At 38.9% G+C, this 25,663-nt stretch overlaps 2 protein-coding genes across 2 annotated transcripts; both read left to right on the top strand.

Annotated features, from left to right (window-relative positions):
* The first annotated feature begins 1,251 nt into the window (after positions 1-1,251).
* Positions 1,252-17,123, top strand: LOC144537772 (G1/S-specific cyclin-D2-like). Its single transcript, XM_078281643.1, has 5 exons — positions 1,252-1,680; positions 2,546-2,761; positions 8,158-8,317; positions 11,539-11,687; positions 13,841-17,123. The coding sequence occupies exons 1-5, from the start codon at positions 1,486-1,488 to the stop codon at positions 14,003-14,005; spliced, it is 885 nt and encodes a 294-aa protein (XP_078137769.1). The 5' UTR covers positions 1,252-1,485; the 3' UTR covers positions 14,006-17,123.
* An 849-nt stretch (positions 17,124-17,972) lies between these two features.
* tigarb (TP53 induced glycolysis regulatory phosphatase b) lies at positions 17,973-22,424 on the top strand. The gene is made up of 6 exons (XM_078242885.1): positions 17,973-18,235; positions 18,557-18,594; positions 18,784-18,905; positions 20,479-20,556; positions 20,663-20,773; positions 21,488-22,424. The coding sequence occupies exons 1-6, from the start codon at positions 18,204-18,206 to the stop codon at positions 21,881-21,883; spliced, it is 777 nt and encodes a 258-aa protein (XP_078099011.1). The 5' UTR covers positions 17,973-18,203; the 3' UTR covers positions 21,884-22,424.
* The last annotated feature ends 3,239 nt before the right edge of the window (positions 22,425-25,663 follow it).

Raw genomic sequence — 25,663 nt, forward strand, 5'->3', positions numbered from 1 at the left:
AAGTCTTTTAAGATGTCTGGCCCACAAGAGGTGAGTTTTATATAAATTTATGGAGGCCCCAACATAGCATCTATTTTATTCAGAAATTCAGGGAAATTGGGGGGATTGAGCAATATTCTTTCAGGGGGCCCAGCTGATGGCAAGACGGCTGCATTATAACTGTAGTGATTTGTGTATGGTAAGTATTACCATAGCTATTATTTCTACTTGTGTCTTTTCTAGCATTTGCATGGTATTTTCCCCCAGCAATTATTCTGTTCTGATCAGACACGTCATTGTCATTGTCCACCTCTCATTATATTCTACTTTCTTCACATATAACCTAAAAAAAAATTATATTCTGCTTTTTGTTCTTTGTTGTTTGAATCTAATTTTGATTATATTTCTTAAATTAAATTTAGTAATTATTGTATTTTGAATTTGAATGAATTGCATTAGTTGTAGGCCTATTAATGTCTGTACACGGGACCACAGTAGCTAAGTTTAGTACAAAGTATCTCTTCTCCTTGGCTGATTGATTAATGTTTTTGTACATGGTCCCTGAGAAATAAATGTAATAAACTAAACTGAATTTTAGTTTTAGTCAATGTTTTATTTCCTTTGATGGTGAGATGCCCTCATGACTGTGTTTTTGAATTTGACCAGTACAAACCTTTGTTTTTTAGAATTATGTTTTATTTTTCTGTTACTTAAATAAAAATAAATACTATGAAATAAATTGTATAATATATAAAACTAATACATTTCATTTAACGGTTTAACATGTTAGTAGTTAATGTTGAATGTTAAATTAATCTTTTACATTTCTATTATGATCATAATGCGGCTGCTGATTATTATTATTATTATTATTATTATTATTATTAGTAGTAGTAGTAGTAGTAGTAGTAGTAGTAGTAGTAGGCTAGTAGTTCAAATTATATACAAACTAGCTCTATTCTAAACTAAGCAACTAACCCCCCAAAAAGTGTAGGCTACATTGTCCATTATGGTTATTATCCTGTAGGCTATGCAGAGATCTAAAGGCTCCATTAAAGGTAGTCTAAACCAATTGTGGGGCAGATAAGACCTAAGCTACGTCATGTTCGGACAGTCGGCCTCGAGTCTTTTAAAAGTATTGTTTAAAGTAGGCTATTGTTAAGAAAGTAGAGCAAGATCGGAAGCCAAGCAAACAGTTCCTAGTGGAGCAGATAGGGTTTCTGCCACATCGGCTTTTATTTTGAAAGCTCTAGCCGGATGTCGTCCTCGTTGTGTCCGGTTTGACTCCGAGCAGGCAGCGCAGATCGCAGTAGCAAAGTTGAGAGGCAGTGGGACTGAACTGAAGCATAACCCAGCAGTCGCAGCCTCATGCTTTATCCTGGGCTCTTCCCCTCCTTCTCTTCTTGTCCGCTGTCGACAACATCGTGACAATATTTATTTTTTATTTGTATTATTTAGCCACAAAAAACAACAAAAAAGTGGAGGGGGGGGAGACGGGGCCGAGTCATGGAGCTTTATTGCCTGGAGTCGGACATATCCGTGAGAGCCCAGCCTGACCCAAACATCCTCTATGATGACAGAGTGTTGCAAAGTTTATTAACAATTGAGGACAGGTTTTTACCTCAATGCTCTTATTTCCAGCGGGTCCAGAAGGATATTCAGCCTTATATGAGACGAATGGTTGCAGGTTGGATGCACGAGGTTTGTGGGCATTTTATGCATTGATAAGCTAACTGCTTTAGCTATTTTTTTTGCATGTTGACACACATCTTTAAGCTAATTTTGGCTCATAAACTGTGTGTTTTAGTTCAGAGAGTTGTCATGGATGTTAACCTATTCGACAATTGAACGAGAATGACTCACCAAAGGCGTGGGAGAGTCGGAAATTCCACCACGAAGAAAATTCGGCTTCAAAGAAATAGCCTAGCTAGCTAGATATTGACATTGATTAACAGTTACAAAGTTGGTGCTTTTTGCTAACTAGCTAGCTCACGCGTGAGAGGGGAAGTTCATCTTAATTTACATAATCGAAAAACCGGCAGTTACCATTTCTAATAATTATTATTAATTTTTTCAAATGGCTCAAGCTCGTTGGCTTTGGTCGGGCAACGTGCATGCAAAACCACTTTCATTTTTGAAGATAAAATTACTTCATGTTCACAAAATTCCGTTTTTTAACTGTCGGAAACTATTTTAACGCACTTTATTAACATTGTGCACACGCTGTAAAGCTCCTCGATGATATATTTTAATTTTTACATATTTTTTAAAGAGACAAGCCCCAACAAGGAAGAGGAGTTGAATGGCGACGTTTTGCTGAAGTGCTTCCTATTGAACTAATTTGTTTCTGCCATGCCCTGACTTTGCTAAGTGATATGGAAATTAGGGATTTAACCTTTTAACCTTAAGACAACAATAGCATGGAAAAATCACGTTCTTCTGCAGAACCACCCACATCTTTAACTGCTCCTTTGCTTTAAAGCATGAATACTCTTTTTTTATTTTACATTTTTATTATTTTACAGATATATACTAATTTCTCTGTTCCATTTCTGTCTCATTTTAGGTGTGTGAAGAGGAGAAGAGTACTGAAGACGTCTTCCCTTTAGCAATCAATTATTTAGACAGGTTTTTAGCAGTGGTGCCCACAAGAAAGAGTTATTTGCAGCTTCTGGGAGCTGTGTGCATATTCCTGGCTTCCAAGTTAAAAGACTGCAGGCAGCTATCAGCAGAAACACTTTGCATGTACACAGACAACTCCATCACACCACAGGAACTGCTGGTAAGAACTGAAGATTTTAAAAGCCCCATTCATGAGAGCATAAAAATGCACTGTCATGATTTTATAATGCTAATAGCTAAATTGGTTTCACTAGAAGTATCCTGTTTTCCTTATAAGTGGAGCTGTGCACAATACAGCCACATCCTTTCTTTGGATCCATGTGGACTGAAGAGGCGTGTGATGCCATCTAGTGCCAGTTATGCAGTATAGACTTTGGATCTCTTGCAGTACTACATGTATTTGCTCTGTATTTCAAGTAGATATCTCCACACATCTATAGAAGTATTAAACAAGAGGAGTATATCTCTTTATGGCATTTACAAGAATACTTTTTATTCTTTCTCACAAACATGAGGCTGATTTAACTTGACGACCAGTTTGTCCACCACAAACTTTGAGCTTTGTTGTTTTTTTTTAAAGCAAAGTAGCTACCATATTAGAGCTGTAACTAAGGATTATTTCTTTGTCAATAGTTTTCTCAATTATTTGATCTATAAAATGTCAAAGAATTGTATAAATTGGCCATCACCATTTTGTAACGCCCAAGTTTTGTTCAACCACCAGTGCAAAAACCAAAAACAATCTGCACTCAAGGTCCACATACAAACTTGTTCTGGAGCTTTCTACCGTATCACACAGTCCTTATTGGCAGATTAAGTTTGCTCAGTTGTAATGGACCTGTACAGTAGCTGTTCAGACTTTCCGTGATTCTGAGATATTCAGTTTACCATCACAAAGCTAAAATGAAGAGAAGCTGAGATGATCAGTCGATCGACAGAATAATGAATTGTTTCAGTAATTTTTCAAGCAAAAGTGCCAAAAATTCTCTGGTTTCCGGCTCTCCAATGTGATAATTTGCTGCTTTTGTTTTCATATGTGATGGTAAACTGTATATCTTTGTTCAGAAAAAAACAAGAATTTAAAGATGACAAATTAACCACTACATATTTTTTATAGACAAAACGGGCAATTGAGAAAATAATCATTAGTTGCAGCCCTAAAGTCAAGCAGCAAATCCTCCCACTTGAAAAGCTGTGACCAGGTAATGTTTGGCTTTTACAAAATTGCTTCTTATTTCAACCAAACGGCTCCACACGCTCTATACATCCTCCTGTGTTGCCTGCAGCTGTTGAGGGAAATTACATTAGTCCTATTTGATGCTCTTTAAGACTCCAGATTCCTGGATATCCTGACAGGATGCACAGAGAAGGCCGTAAGAGCCAGTCAAAGATGTTGCAGCTCTTCCTTTATAATGAACAGTCTTATGCTGCTTCAGCTGGAAGAGAGAAGTTTAAGGGGGTGGAGGGGTGGTTGTGTCGGGGGCAGCTGTCCAGGAAGTGAGTGCACCGACAGCAAGCCTCTGCCCTGCTCATCTCAGTCAACAATCTCTATAAGGGCTAAAGTAGGTTGCTAAATGTGTGTGGCAGGTTATGTACAGGAAACCCATGTAAACGGGGTGGGGGGGGACCGTCCCTGTCGGTGTTGGGGTTTCAGTGTTTACTTCGTTTGCTTTTTAGGTGACGCTTTTCATTCCCTCCAGGATTTCACGGCCTTTTTTTGAGATTGTTGGCCCAAAATGCCTGATTTCGCGGGAGCTTTTGTAAAAAATTGCGATAAAAGTTGCGATGTCTTTTGCATGTTTTTTTTTTAAAATTTGTATAGTTCTTCCAAAATATAAAGGAAACTTGTTTTGGGGAGAATAAAATTACTCTGGGCTGAGTTTTCCTAGCAACCTTACCAAAAAGGCTCAGGATGCTGTAAATGTTGGTATAATATGAAAATGGCTGGTGGATTTAAGACAAAAATAATAATTTATTGAATCAATCAAATCTGAACATATCTGTCAGTGGCTTGTTAGTTATTTTCCTATGCTGGCCTGGGCTGGGACACATTCATACGGTTTGATAATACTGACTTTAATTTATCATTGCACTTACAATAACGAGTGCAGCTGTCCTCAATTTAGGTCATCGTGTCGTCTCATCTCCCTTTTTCTCCTGCTTCCACCGTGTGTGTGTGTTGTTTGTGTGTGTGCAAGCGTCAGTCGCGGGGGGTACGGAGCAATAGCCCCACCTGTTGCAGAGAGCCGACAACCAGGACCAGGCAGCAACTTCAGTGGCTTTTAAATCGTTAGTCTACACCGAATGTATCGGACGGTCTGAAATGTTTTGCACGGTCTTCCGCTGTACGTTTTGTTGGTAAATGAGTCCCACACACGTCTCTTCTTCATATCAAAAACAAGGAAATGATCAACCCGTTCTCACTCCCGATTGGTCATTGGCTCTCAGAGTGCACGTGGGACTGCTGTGATTGGTTGAAGTCTCGGGAAACTTCAGGTTATTGGTCAAATGTGCGGAAAAGTTGCGGTGATTGGTCAAAATTGCGACTCGCACCAAATTCGCGGTGATTGGTTGAATTGAGTTGAGGACTGGCATTTCCGTAGAGCAGAGGAGTTTAATTCATCAGCATTTATTTATCAGCGTAAGAACCAGTTTAGCTGCTTTTACGGCGTTTCCCTTTTTATTAATGTTATCATAACTCAGGGTCCCCGCGGGTCCTTTAAAAGTCTTAAATAAGTCTACTAATCTACTAATACTAATCTCCGATTTTTAAGGTCTGAAAATGTCTTAAAATCTGGAATTTATGATAAGGAGGTCTTAAATTTCAAATGGGACCGAGTCCGACTCGTCATCCGTTGTATTTTTTTGTTCAACCGCAATTTGACCAGCGCACCATCTGGGGGCAGCACTTCGATCTATGTGGGTGCAACCTTCCATAGGTGACTGACGAGTCGATCAGGGGTGGCTGAAGAAAACAGCCAGTAATCATGAAGCGAGGTGTGCTTTCTGTAAAAAGACGATACAGCTGGGGACAATGGGCCACATAGCGCTTGATTCACACATGAAAGCAGAGAAGCACAAGAAGTATGTGTTGTCGCAGGCAAATAGTTTGCCCATAAGTATCTTCTCATCTACACAGTCAACCATGTCAGGGTCAGTGATGGGAGTAACGCATTTACAGCAATGAATTCCTTTTTGCTGTAATGCAGTAATATAACGCATTACTAATATAATTTCGATAATATTATACCCGTTACAATCTCAGTAACGCGAGTTACAACGCATTTACCCGACATTTAGTAGTGTTTTTTTAAGAATTCACCAACACCTCAAAACATTTCGGCACAGAGAAAAAAAGTCCAAGTGTTATTTCCTGTTGCTGTATTCGGTGATTGAAATGACTGCAGAGATGGATACATTTGCGACATGGACATTATTTTCAGGAGTTATTATGCTGCGTTGAAGCGAGCTGTCCCGTCACTGTTCCTGTGGTCAGAGCCAGAACCAGAGACGGTAGGCTAGGGACATCTGTGTCCTGACAGTGCCGACAGCAATGTGCCAGAGCAACTGACGGATAACATCTCGGGAATTAATGTTTAGTCTTGCTACACGTAATTTCATTACATTTCATCAGTGGTGGAAAGTAACTATACCGTAGGCTACTTCGATTCAATTAAGGTGCCAAATCATGCTTCCGCTATGATTTTGGTGAAAGTAACGCAAACGTAGTGTAAAGCATTACAATTCAGAGACAGTGATATTGTAATATAACTAATTATTCTCAAATGACAGTAACTAGTAATCAATAATGTATTACATTTTGGAATTAACTTGCCCAATGCTGGTCAGGGTTGTAAGGCGAATCAGCACTTGGTATAAAAGTTGCCGTGTCCCTGTGATCTGTCTTGAGCGTGGCTCTGGTGAGCTGTGCCGCGCTACGCTTCGCCACATCATCCTGTGTCGTGTCACGCTGAACTTTTTCCTGTTTTGTCGTGGTAAAGTCTTACATTTTCCTTTTTTAGAGGCCTTAAAAAAGGTCTTAAAAGGCATTACATTTGCTGTTAACAAATGTGCAGATACCCTGTAACTTTTTATACACTTAGATTACTTAAATACACTTCAGTTAGTCTTTTTAATCAGCTTTGTTTTTCTATTACTTTCAGCATACATACATACATACATGTGACGTGTCAAATTTAAAGGAAATGCAAGCATGAAGCTGTACTCATTAGTGTAACGGGGCTGTCATCTTCTAGAGGGTTCTTCATAGGTAACGGTGATTTTGATAAGTCCTCTGCATATGGCCGACATCATGGTCTTCATACTATAAAATAACAATAGACAGTCCTTTCAGAAAAATGCGGAGTTTTTTTGTGATTGTTGCAGGCAAAAATCCTTGATTATGCGGCACGTTTTCTTAAAAAATGCGATGGAATATGCGGGATATTTATGTGGCAAAAGTGTGGCATATTTGAAAAAATGTGGCCCCTGCATAAATATGCGTACTTTGGCTGATTATGCAATGAATTACGCAATCGCATAATCGTGTTTTTCTGGAGGGACTGAATAGATGACGTCATGGGGGACCAAGAGGAGAAATGTCAGAAAACCTTTAGTGTCCTACTGTGATGCTTTACTGCAGTAGGAGTTTTATTTGGAATATTGAGTAGGTTTGATGAGAAATATGGAGTTAGAATCAAGATTTTTTTGTTTTTTTAAATGTAACACGGGACACACAGAAATGTTTAAAAATGTGTACGGCAGTTTGTAAATGCACTAGATCACAATGCTCAGCAAGATTTGTGAATGTGTCTTAAAATCCTGTATCATTACTTGTGGAGGTCTAAAGAAAATCTCATCAGTGAATTAACATAGCAAGACTTATGGAAACCCCGTGGTGAGTATTGGTTCTGGTAATGACAATGATAGCTCATTCTGTCTCTCTTGTCTCTGCCACTTTTCATAACCAATTTTTGTGCTAAACATTTGTCAGGCATGGGTGGTTTTGACTAGTCGGAGGTCTGTACACATTTGTGAATGTCAGCATATCGGTGCACATTTTTACATCTTAAAATGCAACATGCATGTGTGCAGTTTTTTTCTATAAATACTTAAGTTGCATTCTCCCCCTGGAATTGTAAAGGTCAACTCAACACACAATGCTGCAAAATCTGACTGGATGTAGAGTCAGCTATGTGCTGCTGCCTGTGCTGGGCAAACTCAATGTAGCTGTTTGAGGCTTGTGACAGGAAGGAAGGGGCTAGCTATCTCATTGGCAGGGTAAAGCTTGTCACATGCCGGCGATATGAACACAAAGGATGTGAGGAATGAGAGGCATGCAGATAATAAGATACAGCGAGGAGAGATAAAGTGAAGAAATGTTACTCTTCTTACAGAGCCATTTCCTCTGGGAATAGGGACAGACTGTGATCTTTTTCACGGTCAATGGAGGCATGGCAGCATGCCATCTAACCCTCTGACTGAGTAGATTTTGCCAAGAGACTGAATCTGAAATGAATGACACTTGTTTTTATCATATTTCTCTCTGTATTTCAGGACTGGGAGCTGGTCGTCCTGGGGAAGTTGAAGTGGAACATGGCCTCGGTCATCCCCAATGATTTTATAGAGCACATCATACGCAGGCTGCCCCTTCCCAAAGACAAGCTGCCGATGGTCCGCAAACACACGCAGACATTCATTGCCCTCTGTGCCACAGGTAACCCAGCTGCATATCACCTTATGAGCCTTTTCTGTTTCATTTGCTCACTCGCACGCTCACTTTGCTGCCTTGTGATTCCCACATCTAGCAGAATATTCCCACACACAAACATTCTCGCATCATGAGTCATCTGTGACCTCTTTCTTTTCTCAGCATACTCTACTGGCAGCCTTATCCACTTTCTAGTCTCAGCCTGTAGTAGACCTTTTTCTTCAAAGCCTCTTAAAGTGGTCATTTCCACATTTCTCTTCGAAGTGTCTGGGAAAAATCCTATCAGTGGTGTGTTTAGATGAACCACGTACATGGTTAATGATGGCGGTTGTGTCATACTGTATCTTGTGCTCTATGACTCGGGTGCAGTTTAACTCTCCCTGTATTGTTTGTTGACAGGGCAGCTTCCAGGTTTAAAAGTCAGGGCAGTGATCCTCCTCCCATCCTGGCCTCATGTCCAAAATAAACTCTCGAGGTTCTGGAGAAGCACAAACTCAGATATCCCCTTAGGCCTCTCCCTAGGTGAATTTTCATGGCATTCCTTTGCCTATACTAGGAATCCCTCTAATAGTTTCATATCCTGGACTCCAGGATCACCTAATGCATATAATATACAGCACTACTCACAGGATGGGTCACAAGGATGCCTTTCATCTGCCACCTTTTTTCAGCTAATTCATTAAAGTAAATGAAACAAAAGAGGACACTTTAGTGCAATTAAATTCCTCACAAACGCCAGTGTGGTCAGATCTGGCCAATAAGCACTTGTTTACAAGAAACTAGTTATTGGAACCATAGGCTCCTTCAATGAGTTTCATGCCCCGTTTAGCACAGTTTTAGTGTCACACTTTTTTTGGTATTTGGGTGTGTTTCAGTGGTCACCTCTGCTATTCATAAGCAGCTGGTTATATCCAAGCACAAAGTAGCCGCAGTGGAAGAAAAAAAAAGGCCTGCTGTGGTTGTGCAGTAATGTAAATGTTTGGAGTTTTATATGGAGTTGAGATGTTATTCTTATGATGGAGGAGCTCCTCCTATGGACAGCTGGCCCCTGGAGGAGAAGATGGGCGTAGTGAAGCAGGCGGTTGCTCTCCAGGGTTTAGTCAAAGCTATCAGGCCACCACGACTGGTTTGCACTGGGCTAGGACTATGTGCTGGGTTGGACTTGTACAGTACTTAACAATTGTGTGTGGCAAGTTTTTTGAGGATTAGTCATATCCATGTGCTAAGACCGTAAAAACCTGTGTATTGTAATAGTGAAAGACCCTCCCGGGGCTATATTCACAAAACATCCTAAAACTAAAGTAACTCCTAACTGGCCGAGTTGGGAGAAACTCCTAAAAAATAAGGGGTGTGTGTGTTCTAACTTTTCCCGACTCCATTCAGGAAATATAAGATAAACTTTTTTGATCCCACACTGGGGTGAGTCACTTGAGCTGCTGTGACTTGAGTCACAGCAGCTCAAGAATAAAAAGAGTAAAGGAAAGAAGTTGCAAAGTGTTTATAGTTGTTCCACCACTCTCAATACGAACACAATATTGTTTTAATATGGGAATAACGGTGTACATTTTCATAGTACTGCACTTGGTTGTACACACAAAAAATGCAACGTGATATGACTTCGCGCAAACATACACACCACTTTCCTAAAGCCAAGTGGCGTGTTATCTGTACGCATTTTGAGCAATCCGCATGTATGTTTACGCTCTATACAGCAGACGGCAGTCTGCAACGTCACAGCGTAAACCTACACGCCACGTGGCACTTTCTAAAGCCACGTGGCGTGTTATTGTGAGGCTACGTATTATCGCGAGGCTACGGTTGGGTTTAGGAAAAGAAGAACAGGTTTGGGTTTAGGAAAACAACAAACGTGGAAAGGAAACATCACATGCGGGACACAAAGTCACGTGGGACGCAATCCCCGCTGTCCTGGGTGGAAGTCCTGTGTTCCGCCTTTCATACTACACGCTATGGTGTCAATTTACACATAATCGCAAGGTAATGTAAGTCAACGGAGGCCAAACGGCGTTGATAAACGCGCTAAAAAACAAGTATGCGTCTTCATAACACGCCAATAATGGCATACGAATTGGCGTGTCATACATACGCCACTTCATGAGATCAGTCTAAAAAAATGACAGTAATAGTTCTGTCAAGAACGAAAGCACGTGCACCCCATGTACTAAGGCTCAGTCCTTACCATTGTGGCCCATGTTCGAGTTCGACCTGCAGCCCTTTGCTGCATGTCATCCCCCCTCTCTCTACCCTCTTTCCTTCAGCTGTCGTATCAATTAAAGGCCCAAAACACCCAAAAATATTCTTTAAAAATAAAAGAAAGGCAAAGAGCTAGAGAAAGGTGTGGAGGGAGTAGGTTTCTAAAGCAGGTCTGAGAAGCATTCTTGTCTGAAGAAGCATACTGACAGCTTAACACTGGAGTTCATTTGAACGCTTACAGTATGAACCGCTGAATTATCCATCAAACCACAAATGTGCTCCTCAGACTCCACTTTGTTCAACATAAATACATACATAAAATACTCACCAACAGCTATAAATAAATAGATTAAGTTGATTTGTTCGGTCAACTGGAAAATAAATCACAGTCTAGCTATCTATATTTGTTCCTTACACTTCTATGTGTTTGACAGACCAGTTCTGAGTTCCTCTGAAAACGTTTCTCTTAGCAGCTTTGTAAAGAGACTCCTAGTGGTCAGATAAGATAATTGCAGGAGGCGAGAGGTGGTTTCATTCACAACCACATCATGAGCTGTTCTACAGCAGCTTCAGCTCAGTACTTGCGGAGGTGTACTCTCCTTGGCTGCCTCCTCTTCCGCCTCCTCCATCTAGGCCTGTTGTCGCTTAAGCCTTTAGACTCCGATACGTACCGGAGGGAGTCGTTCCTGGAACTCATTGCACAGCGAGTAGGAGGATTCCTAATCTGCTTTTCTAATCAGAGCTGATGTTTCTATGAAGAAACCCACACAGGTTACACTGTGCAGCTTGATCTGTTGAAATTTACACTGTGGGAAAGTCGGGTTCAGCTGTTGAGCATGTTGGTGATGATTCAGATGTTTGCAACTCTCCTGCATCTCTCATACTTCCTTTGGGCTGATTTTAAGTGATGCTGCTCTTTGTGTCACAGATTAAAATGTGATTTCCGTACGTCACTGTGGCCTAAAGCTGCTGCTTGACTAATTGCACAGTAATACTCCTTCCTCTTTTCTCGCCAGATGATCGCCTTGCCATGAACCCTCCTTCCATGATCGCCACTGGCAGCCTGGGAGCTGCTGTCTGTGGCCTGCAGCTGGACCACAGTGACCAGAGGCTGAGTCGAGACAACCTGACAGACCTGCTGGCCAAGATCACCAACACCGAGGTGGTGAGTAACGGTGAAGGACATGTATGCCTGCCAGAAGTAATTACTCAATAGTTTTAGTGCTACACAACAATGCATTGTTAATAATAATCATTGCAACATCTCACGACAGCAGCATAAAAGGCCCTTTAGTAAACAACAGTGATGACTTCAGCAGTGGCAGATTGAAGCTATTTACTTTTCATGGAGAGAGCGAGGGAGAGCGAGCGTTTGGCTCTTGGCTGTGGAGCCAGACTGCTGCTATAAAGAGCAGCGGCAGAGGGAATGTCTTCTTAAAACTCAGAGCCCAAATTCTTGTGGTAGGACACATGCAATTTCTCTGCATGGCTCCCACTTTAGCTGCGTGCCCCTCCTGGTGGAGGAATATGTTCGTAATCAAGTCGAGAGGCACCTTTTCTAGAGCAAAGGGCCGGTGAAGAAACGGAAAGTTTTCCGACCTGTCCGCATACCTGCAGAACAACACTTTAGAACATTTTTAGATGACTTTAGAAATTACTTTTTGACTTTAATGTATTTGCAGAATCGTAGATGCAGTGGGAGTGAATGGAGCTATAAAACGCATATTGTACAATACTGAGCATTTTAAAATCTGAACTGTTTCTGCTGTATGCAGGTGCCATTATAAATACAATGGGAGTGAATGGGCCTTCATTGACTTTAATGCATTATATTACCTCCTAACAATTTATAAACTATGAATGTCATCTTAATGAGTTTATATACGCTTGATCAGTGGGTCAGTGTTTTTTGCTGCTACAGAGAAATCACACTAACTTAAAAAAAGACTACTTATAAAATATTTCTCCCAGTGTGTGGTTTCATTGTCAGTGTCACATTGTTATTTCAAAGGACCAGAAGCATAGAAATCCTAAAAGGCCACAGCCAATGGGCCACAGGAACAACACTGTTTGCCTGTTAGCTTGTGGTTACGTTGCCACGGCGACGAGGGACCCGAAAACCCAGCCGTCACAACAGGCGCTCTGACTGCAGCCCATCAGGTTCCAATTATCCGTACATTTCAAAGGAATGTTGGCCTCTTTGCGAGCCTCGGTTCATTCTTTTAAGAGTCCTGCAGCCGGCTCAGTGAGCTAGACCTCCCACATCTTCCACACAGACCTGCAGCGGGATGCAGACAGAGAGACCGAGGATCCCCTTTCACAAGAGAAGTTGTCCAAAAACATCCGGTCCCACTGTCCTATATTCAGTTTTACACCCAAACGCTGAGGTTCAGGGTGCAGTAGGTCAAAGCCATTTCCTCTAGACCTCCACATGGGACTATCTGTGCTGTAAACCCAAAAGGGGGTGGAGGAAGGGAGTCCAGATCTGCCTATTTGTTCTCTGACAGACCACAGAGGTCCTTTAGGAGCCTTGCACAGGTCTTGTGTCAGAGGGGATTCTTGTGCCCACCATGTACCTTGCTGCACTGTGTTGTCTGTATTGGAGTGTGCTGGTACCCATTGTTCTGGTCATGATGCAGACAGGACCACCTACCTCAGCGCACATAATTCCCTGCTGGTATGCAATGCATGTGACCAAAGCTGTTAAACAACTTGCAAATCAAATGGGATAAAATACCAGGTTTTTGCACGCTAGTGTCTGCGTACAGGTGTACAGATTAAACCCTGTATTCATAATTGCAGTGAATACAGTAAGCATGTTGTATTTATAGAAACTAACTTTATTTGTGTATCATATAGAAAGATACTGAGACCGATTTGAAAGTGCTGATGTGAGACTTTCACACTATCTCATTTATGTCTGTAGACCATAACTTTTTTTGTTTGTCTCTATTTCTATACCCTGTAAAGCGACTTTGAGTTTGTGAAAAGCGCTATATAAATTCCATTTTTTATTATTATTGAGGGACATTTTTGTTTTTGGCTCCTGGCAGCTTTATACTTTGTTAAATTGAAAAAAAAAAAAAAACTGAATTTGTGTTGATAATAGGATACCATGCATGTGGGGTAAGAACAGTTTAAAAGACAAAAATCATGCATAGAAAGTCAGCAAATATGAGCCTGGTCTCTAGAGGGTTGTTTGGTTGGTGTGTTAATGACTACCCTTAATAGCTTAATGCTCTTAATAGCACATAAACGGTAGCATGGGGGATCTGAAGTGCATGTATGTGTAACAACGTCTGACCCTTTTTGTTCCAGGATTGTTTGAGGGCGTGCCAGGAGCAAATAGAGCGCGTGCTGACCACCAGCCTGCAGCAAGGCCAGCAGGATGGTCAGGAGGCCGGCGTCAGAGCAGGCAACAAGGCGAGGAAGCAGCAAGACCAGTCCAGCACCCCCACAGATGTACGTGATGTCAACTTATGAACTCCCATCACCACCCGACTCGCACACACCACTCATGCCTGTTTACCAATGAACTAACGGGAGCGAGGGAGGCATGAGCTGCCAGTATCGACGTTGAGGCGCCACATGAGCGATGGTGTGACAATCCATGAACTTTTAGAAAAATAAGAAATTTTTAGTTTTTCTCCTTTTTTTTGCCCCATTCATACCCTTTTGGGTGTACTTTCCCTTTTTGTATGGGCCACATGTAATCAAACAAGCTATTTAAAAAAATATTCTTGAAAACTTGATAGTGCCTTTGGTTTCCCAGAATGGAAACCTAAATATATTTTCATACTTGAAAAAAAAAACAAAAACATAATTCTATGAAATATACGTATTTCTTAGTAAAAATAGATATGATAATGTATATTTAGCTTACCCTGGAAATCCAGAGTTCTCGCGGGAGCACAATTTGAATTTGCTCAGCGAGGCACTCTGGCATTGAGTAACGATGCTCATTAACTATGCCCTTGTAGCAGAGCTGCACCAATCACATCGGTGTATCTGATATAGGCGGGCCAGAGGCGAGCTAAACAGACGATAACAGTTTAATCTGCCAGTTAGATCCGCTGGTGGCTAAGCGTATGGGGCTCTGGATACGTCACCCCGTGTATTGTTGTGATTGGTCGTAGGGTTAACCAATTGCGTGCAGTGAGATTTTCAAATGCATGCTTGGTGCCGCCCCTCGAGTTGGGCCATTTTCATTACTCAATGCCAGACCCTTAATCTTTCGGATTTGGGTCTGGATTTCCAGGCTATATTTAGCTAGCATTTAGTTATGTTACTCTTTTATCGTCTTTAGTGAACAGTTATCAATTCACAGTTTTATTGGGTTTTCCTCACATGTGCAGGGAAACTCCTAGTAGTGATTGAAATGCTGATAATACATGACATTTAAACCAACCTGATTTCCGATTTGAGGAGTGCTACTGTAGGTAGTCTCTCTCTCTCTCTCTCTCTCTCTCTCTCTCTCTCTCTCTCTCTCTCTCTCTCTCTCTCTCTCTCTCTCTCTCTCTCTCTCTCTCTCTCTCTCTCTCTGTGTGCACCTGAAGCACTGCTTACTATTTATGCTGAAAAGTGTTGGCCAGGAGTGGGCTGGGCCTGCTCACAGAGGAAGAGCATGAGGGGCTTTGAGGTCTGGAGCAGTGGCTACTGTTAAAGGTTAACACAGAGGACAAGGTCAGTTATTAAGGTATTGATTTCACTGCCATATCCACAGACCAGTAGAGTATGTTAATAGGACAATATTCAGTGAGGCTACTTTTATTATTTTGTTCTTGGTCTAGCTCCTACATGTTAGTTTTTAGTAGATGGTTTGCAGTTGATTTTATCCTCAGCTAGGTAGTACTGATGTCATGTTGCTTGAGGAAAAGGAGATTTGGCAAGTTTTTTTTTACCAGGTTTGAGAAGAAATGGATGCAGGTTGAAAGGGTTGTTGTAAGGTTTTTTGGAAAAGAAACGCATGTGGAAAGTGGGGGATGCTAGAAGTCTGGATTGATGAATTATAGGAAATTGGCGAGGAAGTTAACTTAAGCTATGTAATGTTTCTGCAGTTTCACTGTACTTGAGTGACACACAGGAGGAACAAGAATCCCTGGTGATGTCCGGCGGGACGGGGATCAGATTAGTTGTGCTGCAGTTTCTCCTGTTATCAATTTCACCATTAACTTTTTTTGAGAGTGGGTGACATGGAAAAATATTTATGCACTTTTAAAAACACTCCTTAAGGAGGGTAAGAGGATGGTGGTTGTGGAGCGTTCAGTTGGTTGTTAGGGTCTTTTCTTTTTTTTAGTTTTTCTGTAAGTTATTTGATTTTTTTTCTGGGCTGGATTCCCATGGGGTAATGCACATTGTCTTGAAAGCTACGCCCCGACAGGTGAGTAGACGTAGGATAATTGGTGTTATAATATAATAGTATATAAACTAAGGAAATCCAAGTCACTTGTAGACTCTTTTGGATTCAGTGCGCCTTACTTGAATTTTTTGTTAATTCATAGCCAAAACCTTCCAATAGTTCTTTCAAAGAGTTACACGCATACTGTGTCCTAAATATTCTTGTTCATGTTTTTGCTCTTTTTTTTTTTTTAAATATAAACTGCTCTCTGAACTGAACTTTTAAAACTGAGTTTTCCCCTTTTGTAGACATGGGTAGGTAGGGGTTTACATGGTGTAAATGTTTTGACTGTATATAACTACCAATTAGCAGAAATGTTAGTCATTACAGAAAAAATTCTAAATTGTATTCATGCATGTTTGTGCAGAAAGCCAAATGTTTTACCAAAAAAAGTGCTTTAAACAGAAAAAAATGATTATGCTTTTAAAGGCTTTGTGTATAATTTGAAAGATAATTCCAAAGTGAGAAAACTAGATTATACTCATTCTCTTGCTGCTATTAAGCTTTTCTTTTCTAGTCTTACACAAAGATGCCTTATTGTAATTCACTTGTGTGCTGCTATATTATAAAATGTTCTATAACTTGTCTTCTTAGCTTTTGTATGTGTACTGGAGGGAACGTAACACAGTTTAGTGCGGGACTGGAAGTACTTGTTTTTGCCGATCTTTTTGATTAGCATGTTTTATTCTTTTTATTGTTTCATTTGTATTTTTACTTTATATTCTATCATATTCTTGCTGCTTCTTTGTAATGTTGTGTACCTCAGGTTAATTTGGACGGATAGAGCGAGAGCCCATCTTTACCTCATCAAACTTCACATCACACACGTCGGTTTTACTCTGAATTTGTTGGACGGGTTTCACTTTTTTTCTGTCTAGATGAGAGGAAGTATGATGCTTCTTAAATCAAATAACTGCCGCCAGATTCAACTGAGCAGTTATAAGTGCCTATACTTTAGAATGGGTTATTTCATATATCCAAGTTTAAAAAAAAATAATAATTAATTTTCATGTTAATCAGTTCATTTAAACAAGGTGGAACATTGTTTATTTTTGAGGTACCCATTTAGTCAAAGTTTAAACCACGGAATGTTTTTATCATTGTTCAGTGTGGTTGTTTTTCCAAACTCCTCTTTCATTATCCCCATGTGCAACCACACAGTGTACCTCAACAATTTCTCCTCAATAAATTGGCTAAAAATCATGTGACTGGTTTGTCTTCCTCTTTACAGTCTGAGGTCTGCCCATCTGCAGAAATAATTGGACTGTGCCTTTAGTGCGATCTTACCTTTCTGTTGCCACTAGAGGACGACTAAACATCTGAAAACGTATAGTAGACAAGTAGGTGGTGTGTCCTCAAACTGTTGCATCCACATCAGTACATAGGCCTGCATCCGAAAAAAATATTTAAATGTAAATAAATGAAATGTGAAAGACAAGGTACCTAAACATATATAAACAATTAAATCAATAAAATAAATATCTTAATCAGAGGCGACAAAAAATATATTTTTTAATACTGTATAACTGCGTTCACTTTTGTTTTTTATAAGGGTTAATGTATTCATAGACAAATTGAATTCAACTACAAAACTTTAAAGGTTGAGTAAGGAAGCTTTGTATTTGCTTAGCTTGCCTTCACGCAGCTCTGCTATATTAAAAAGTACAATACTAATAAATGATACAAAGAAGTAAAAATGTACGATAAAAATGAAAAATATAGCGAAAAATCCGTAACATAAACAAAAGATTTGCTCTGCAATGCGATATGATTTGCGTCATGATGCAGGAGGCTACGTTACATAATTGCGGCTCGAGTCTGAACCATAGAATATACAGTCTATGGTCTGAACATACAGAGAACTGAACCAACCGGGAAGCGAGTATTTTTATTTTTATTTTATCCCAGCGAAGGCATGTTCCGCCCATACAGTCTATGGTTCCGCCCGAACATGGATGTATTAAGGTTCCGCCCCACTCTGCCTTACTCTGCCTCTGATTGGCCTACGCTGACCCTACCCTAATCATGCCCACTCCGCTTGCCCAGCGCCGTTGAGAATGATAGTTGCGTCAACGGAGAGTAGGAGGCTGTTCCTCTTAATGCGTCCGAGGGCTGTTCTCGTTATATTCATAGACAGTGTCTATGGTTATATCCATGGACTGTTCTTGCCTGATGCCAACTAGAGCAGGCAACGAGTACTAACCAATCAGAGGGAGATGCCTTTGCCGTCCTATAAAAAAAAAAATTGGCAACCAGGAAGTAGCACGAAAGCAGCCATTGGAAATGTTTACATTTAGTTTGACGTTAATACGACAGTAAGTGATTATTTTAAGGTTTAATTTCCCTTTTATTATCTCAGAGGACTTAAACACGAATTAATTGGTCATGTGACGTCTGTCCTGCCAGTTTGGTAATTAAGGTTAAGCATGGCGACATAAATGTGTTAACGTTATTTAACAGAAACAAGAGTTAACGTTAAGTAACTTAGACTAACATGTGCATTGTATTTCAGTCTTCTCATAGTCTTCATCACTAACCTAGCTAGCTGACGTTAGCTGTGCATTTTAACACAGACTTAGCTAGCTACTTGTCACCGGTGAAATACATTGATACGCCATTGCTGTATTTTTACACAGTGGGGAAACACAGTACAACAGAGACAAGCTGCTGCAAGGTACGTTGTTTAGCTAAGTCTGAATCAACTAGCTAATGTTAACGTTATACAGCTATGTTCAAACGTGGGTGTTTTAACGTTAAACATACTCTTGCATGTTACAGAAAACTAACACTTGAATAGACTTCATTAACACTAATTTCCACTGTACAGAGTAATACTGCAGAAACTGAAAACGTGTTTTTTTAGGTCAAGGTGTTGACACGCTCTTGTCAGAAACAGGTGTTCAGCAGGCTGAGGCCGTAGGAAAATACCTCAGAGACATCCCATTCAACAATGTGTTTGCCAGTAACCTACAACGAGCCATACAGGTAAGTCAGACTCATTCATTTTTAATTTAACGGGCCATAACAAGTGGCCTACCATCTGCATATTACACACAGATTAGGTGACTAAAAGAAAAATCACTGCCCTCCTGCCACATGTATAGTGGCTAAATAAGTGGTATATATTGACTAAATACACTGTCAGACCATGCAGATTTGTTATTGTATTTGTGTAGTGTTGTTAAAAAGGATAACCCTGATGATATTGTATATTTGTCTTTTTTGTCAACAAATTCCATGAAAAGACCAAAACCAAGACCATGACCATGTTCCTAGTAACAACTGTTGTCTGTGTAGTCACCACCTGATACATGTTATTCCTCTGTGCCATTATTGTGTCCAAAAACTGATACAAAAAACATGTTCCTTCATTACCATAAACCTTGGCACTGTAGTTTATTTTGAAACAATCCCACATACACCTTCTTGCTGAAAATGCTCCTGAGAGAATCAAATGTGTAATTATCCGCAGCCGAATACAGTTACCAACAAATGCACTGCTTACTCCTGTTGGCTATGAACTACAGTTCCCTGCTGTTTTTATTATGTATCTTTTTATAAAAGTGACTCTGTGTATAATTTTAAAAGATTTACATCTTGAGTATGACTGGGCTTGGGGCAGAGAGTCACATACAGTTTGGGACAGTCAAAGTATTAAGAGACAGACACAAGTTATTATTGGTCTCTATCTTTTCATGGGATTTATTGGCAGTAAGAAAAAAACGAGGAATATCAGCAGGCGGGCGTATCTTTTTAAACCTTGTATCCACAGCGTTTTTTTTAATGGATATTTTTGTAATTTTATTAGGTTTACATACATAATGACATCCTATTGATCTTATACTGTATAGGGTATGTCCGTGTACTGTGTTTTAGTGATATTATATATATATTTTGTTAGTGGAACTTCTCATTTTTTCAACACTACCATTGTGCAACAGCCTTTTATAAGTGACATTTGTAATAAAGTGATTACAGACCAAACCTTACACATTTCTTTTCACGTCTTAACACACTCCTACGTGATCATTTGCACCAATATGTCTAAAACAGTACAGGTCCTCAAAGCATCTTAGCCCATAACACTGGAAATGGGACTAAGGGCATCTATGTGCTTTTGATAAAAAAGGGGTAAGTAATGCTGAGCAAGGGATCATTGACAAATACAACTTTTGTTTACATTACTTGCGTTAAGCTAATAGGTACTGTTCATTACCAAGATGCAAAAGAAGCTCTGTGATTGGACCTGAGCATCAACACTTATTGTAAATTGTATCACAGTTGGAGTTTCATACCTCTTGCCTATAAACACATACATATCTAGCTTGTTTATTTTCCATCAGGAACAAATAATTCTTCATTCAAACCAGTAAAATGTCACTGTTGTTTTCTTCTGATTATGACGGGAAAAACTGGGATGCATGTAAAGGACTTCCAGATATGAAATAGTTTGTGTGAACATTCATTTCTCTGTGGTCTTTGACTCACTGATGCTGATTCTTTTGGCACCTACAAATGTATTCAGTCAGTAATTTCCAGATTACATTTCCTCCATCAGACAGCTGAAATAATTCTGAGGAACAACACTCACTGCTCTGGCACAGAGATGGTTTTGGAGCCTTTACTCAGAGAGAGGGTAAGATCTGTTGTCTTTACACTACGTCCAAATATTAAAGGTTTAAATGTACTACTACATTACTTTCCTTTCTGAGCTCTAAGTTGTGGTTGTTTTGTTAACACAGGGTTTCGGCGTTGCTGAAGGACGTCCCAAAGAGGATCTAAAGAACATGGCCAACGCTGCTGGCCAGTCATGTGGTGACTACACCCCTCCTGGAGGAGAGACTTTAGACCAGGTGAGTCAGATACAGTCAGGATTCATCATTTGGACACCATTGTACAATACTGTTAAAAAGTTGAAAACAGTCACTGGTCAAGAGAGTATTGCTTGTGCAACAGTGCCATGTGGTGCCTATTTTAAATATTGCATTTAAAATCAGTTTCTGGACAGATAACAGTTGTAAAAGTCAATGTAGCTTTTATATTGCTTACAAAGATTAATGTGGAAACCCCTGAGCTACTCTTCTTAAATACATGGACTTTTTTTCCCATGGTACTTTCTTCTATTGTGTTGTTAAGCTACTACATGTAGTCTTTGTTCAATGACTTGAAATAATGTCAACCTTTCATGAAATAAAACGGCCTCTACGCTTCATGACAATGCATTCTTTAGTTAATTCAATGAATTTTAAGTGTTATATGAGCCTCTGATGTAGGAGAATGTTCCACAATTGTGACAATGTGTCACTACTGCTGCTGCTTTTCTAAATGGCAGTTTTCTCGCAAAAACCTTTTTTCTATAAAAGTCTTCAAATGTCTTGTTTTGTCCGACCAACAGTTAAAAACCCCCCAAAGATATTCCTTTTTATAATGATAGAAAACAGAAAAAAGTAGCAAGTTTTAGCACTTTTGCTTGAGAAATTACTTTGAATATTCGAAATAGAATCAAAATTAACAGTTGATTCACGCTCTCTCAAACCTGCTCTGGTTCACTGTCACCTTGTTTCCAGGTGAAGCTGCGATTCAAAAAATTCCTTAAAGTCCTCTTCAAGCAAATGTTGGATGAACACTGCCGGTCAGGACCAGATGCCTCTGCAGCCAGCGCCTCACACGTTGCTCCTGTGGGCTCGGCTGCTGATGGTCTCCAGGAAGTGCCGGTCCACGCTCTGGTCGTGAGCCACGGCGGTTACATCCGTGTAGGCGTCAAGCACCTTGTAGAGGACTTAAAGAGTTCTCTGCCTGCAGGGGTGAAGATGTCCCAGCTGTTTTCACCCTGTCCGAACACAGGCATCAGTCGCTTCATTTTCACCCTGAGCCAGTCCGAGTCCGGCCCGGTCCTCTCTGCTTCCCGCTGCCTCTTTACCAACAGGAAGTATCACCTAGAGAGTCTCACAGCTGCTAAATAGTGTGGAGAGAAAGAAATGGGGTAAATGTTTTATGTATGGCGTGGTGTTCTGTTTCTGTGCACTGTCAGGAACACTCATGAGCAGTTAAGGGAAAATAAAGGCAAAGACCTCACAGTTACCACAGGTAACTGAATAAAGAAAGGGGCATGGTAAATTATGTTTTCTCAATCATAGCGTTTTACTGTGGATCATTAGTCAAAATAAGGCTGCAGTACTGTATTATCAAACTGTTTCATCATCCTCCTTACCTAGGCCAGTGAGGACTTGTCATTCTACAATTCTAATATTGTTAACTGTATTGCCTCTTTTATCATGTTATACCAAAGTCAGAACTATTTAATGTATTATTGAACACTGTCAGTATGTGTGGCATTTTCAAGTTGATGTCTTCTGTGATGCTGCTCATTTTACTTGTGCAATACAACATAATAACACTGAATTTTTGTTGTTTTATACATATAAATAGATAAAAGAAGCCAAAAAACAGGATGCATATATCACAAAATGCTGTAAAACTACATTTATTATATCCGTCCAACTACCTGGTGTTCCATGTGTGTTTTATTTCTTTCTATTTTTAGAGTCACTTTTTAATCTCCACTGAATGCCTGTGCCTAGCAGCCCGTCATAGCCTCACTATTTCAAACGCAGTGTTAGATCTATTTATGGTAATACTGCAAGGTAAAATCTAAAAACTGTAGACTTTCCATTGAATATAAATGCACTTTTATTCGTCTGACACAACAAAATGTACCACGAAATAGTGAAAGAGGAGCTGTCTCTAGAGTGCTGTTTCATGGCATTTATCAGTGGTGGAAGACCTAATCAGACCTTTTACTTAAGTAAAAGTAGTAATACTACAGTTTAACAATAAAAAGTAAAAGTCCTACATTTAAAATCTTATCAAGTAAAAGTATTAGCATCAGTATACTTAAAGTACCAGGAGTGAAAGTATTCATGTGTACATCACTTTAATATTGCAGTTGGTGAAGGTGGGGCTAATTTTAAATACATTATATTTCTGCTAGGTAGCTTAATCTATAATCATAAGTTATTAGTTAATTTATATGTTTGTATTAATCTAAATCTGCACACTAACTAAAGCTGTCAAAAATAAATGTAGTGGAGTAAAATGTACAATATTTGCCTAAATGTACTAACTTACAATCCAACATTGCTATTTATTTGTTATTTGGGTGCATTTTCTATGTCATACTGTACTATGGCTTTTTATGTCATATACTTTTTTAATGACAGATTTATGGCATACTATACTATGACTTATTTATGACTTTTTTGATGTGACACTGACTTTTTCATGATTTCTTAAACATACTCTACTGTGACTTTTTAACATAATATACTATGACTTTATGACTATGCTATACTCCCGTCCTTTTAATGATTTATTTAACATAGTATACTATGACTTTTTCCACATACTATACTATGGCTTTATTTTTTTATTTATTTTTAACATACTATACTATGACTTTATTATTTGTTTTGACATACTATACTATGGCTTTTTCAACATACTATACTATGATTTTTTCGACATGCTATACTATTACTTTTTTAAGACTTATGAAATACTATAAACAAAAGTATGTCGAAAAAGTCACTATAGTATGTCAAAAAGTCATAAGAAAGTCATAGGATAGGATGTCAAAAGTCATGGTATACTATGTCAAAGAAGTCATATAAAAGTCATAGTACAGTATGTTGAAAAAAAGTCACAGTATAGTATGTCATAAGGTCATAGTACACTATATCAAAAAAGTCAGATTGTATGTCGAAAAAGTCATAAAAGTAATAGTATAGTATGTTCAAAAAAGTCACATTATAGTTTGTCATAAAAGTCATGAAAACGTCATAGTATAGGTTGTCTAAAAAAGTCACATTATAGTTTGTTGAAAAAGTCATAAAAGTCATAGTATAGTATGTCGAAAAAAAGTCATAGTACAGCATGTCATAAAAAAGTAATTGTATAGTATGTTGAAAACATTCACAAAAAAGTTACAGTATAGTATGTCAAAAATAGTCATAGTATACATGTTCATGAAAAAGTCATAGTATAGTATGTTAAAAAAAAAATCATGAATTATATGTATTATATTGTATATGTATATATTATATGATGGTTGGGGCCGAGGATTTTGAACAGGAAAAGAAAAAGGCGGTGAATTGAAGAAGAGCAGAAAAATGGAAATAACTGAAGATTCTGTTAGAAGAAGTGCCAAAGAGAGACATTCCTGTTGAATATGCCCAAGGAACAGGGTTTTCTGTTCAAGTGAGGGTTGGTGAGTGGTGTGTAGGGGACTTAAACCCATAACCTTTTGCTCTGAAAACCAGTCTCAACCTTGTTGAGCTACAGCTCCTCTAAGAAACCTGTGTTTCCAATCTGAAAAGCATAATGCCAGAGTAAACAGTGGCATGTTAAGCAAGGACACAAACTGAGCTGATCATGTCAGACAGGTGTTATGATGCTGATAAACTACTAAAATATGCAGGGGAAGTGTCCACAGCACACAAGTACAAGATGGTCACCTTGATTTTGAAATACTGTCAAAATGTTCTGTACTTTGTCTGGTAGCTCACTTGGTAGTGCGTGTGCCCCATGTACCAAGGCTCAGTTCTTATCTTAGTATAGGATGTTGAAACAGTAATAAAAAAGTCATGGTATAATTTGACAAAAAAATGATAGTGTTGCATGTTGAAAAGAAAGTCATAAAGAAGTCATAGTATAGTATGTCGAAAAAAGTCATAGTATAGCATGTTAAAAAAGTCATAGGATGTATATCAAAAAAGTAATAGTATGGTTTGTTGAAAATAAGTCATAAAATAGTCATAGTATGGTATGTCAAAAAAAAGTCATAAAACAGTCATAGTATAGTATGTCAAAAAAGTCAGTATAGCATGTTAGTCATATAGTATGGTTTGTTGAAAATAAGTCATAAAATAGTCATAGTATGGTATGTCAAAAAAAGTCCAAAAAAGTAATAGAATAGTATTTCATAAAAGTCATAAAATACTCATATACTCAGTATAGTATGTCGAAAATAAATCATAAAAACGTCATACGTCGAAAATAAATCATAAAAACGTCATACGTCGAAAATAAGAGATCATAAAAGATCATAAAAAAGTTATAGTATAGTATGTTGAAAGTCATAGTATTTTTTATGTTGAAAAAAAAGTCTGAAAAAAAAGTCATAGGATAGTATGTCAAAACAGTAATAGTATGGTTTGTTGAAAATAAGTCATAAAAAAGTCATAGTATGTTGAAAATAAATCATAAAAAAGTCATACGTCGAAATAAGTCAGAAAAGTAATATTATAGTATGTCGAAAATAAGTCATAGTATAGCATGTTAAAAAAAAGTCATAATATAGTATGTTGGAAATAAGTCATAAAAAGTCATAGTATAGTATGTTGAAAGTCATAGTATTTTTTATGTTGGAAAAAAAAGTCTGAAAAAAAGTCATAGGATAGTATGTCAAAACAGTAATAGTATGGTTTCTAGAGCAACTAGGGGTTAAGTGCCCAGGGACACATCAGTTGATGCATCACAGTGGTAATTGGACCCAGATCTCCCGCACCAAAGGCATGTGTCATATCCACTGCGCCACCATCACCCCTAAAAAGTCATAGTATAGTATGTTGAAAGTCTTAGTATAGTGTATTGAAACAAAATCACAAAAGGTCGTAGTATAGTATGTCGAAAAAAGTCATAGTATAGCATGTTAAAAAAGTCATAGTATAGTGTGTCGAAAATAA

The sequence above is a fragment of the Sander vitreus genome, chromosome 23, assembly GCF_031162955.1.
Source record: "Sander vitreus isolate 19-12246 chromosome 23, sanVit1, whole genome shotgun sequence".
Taxonomy (NCBI): Eukaryota; Metazoa; Chordata; class Actinopteri; order Perciformes; family Percidae; genus Sander; species Sander vitreus.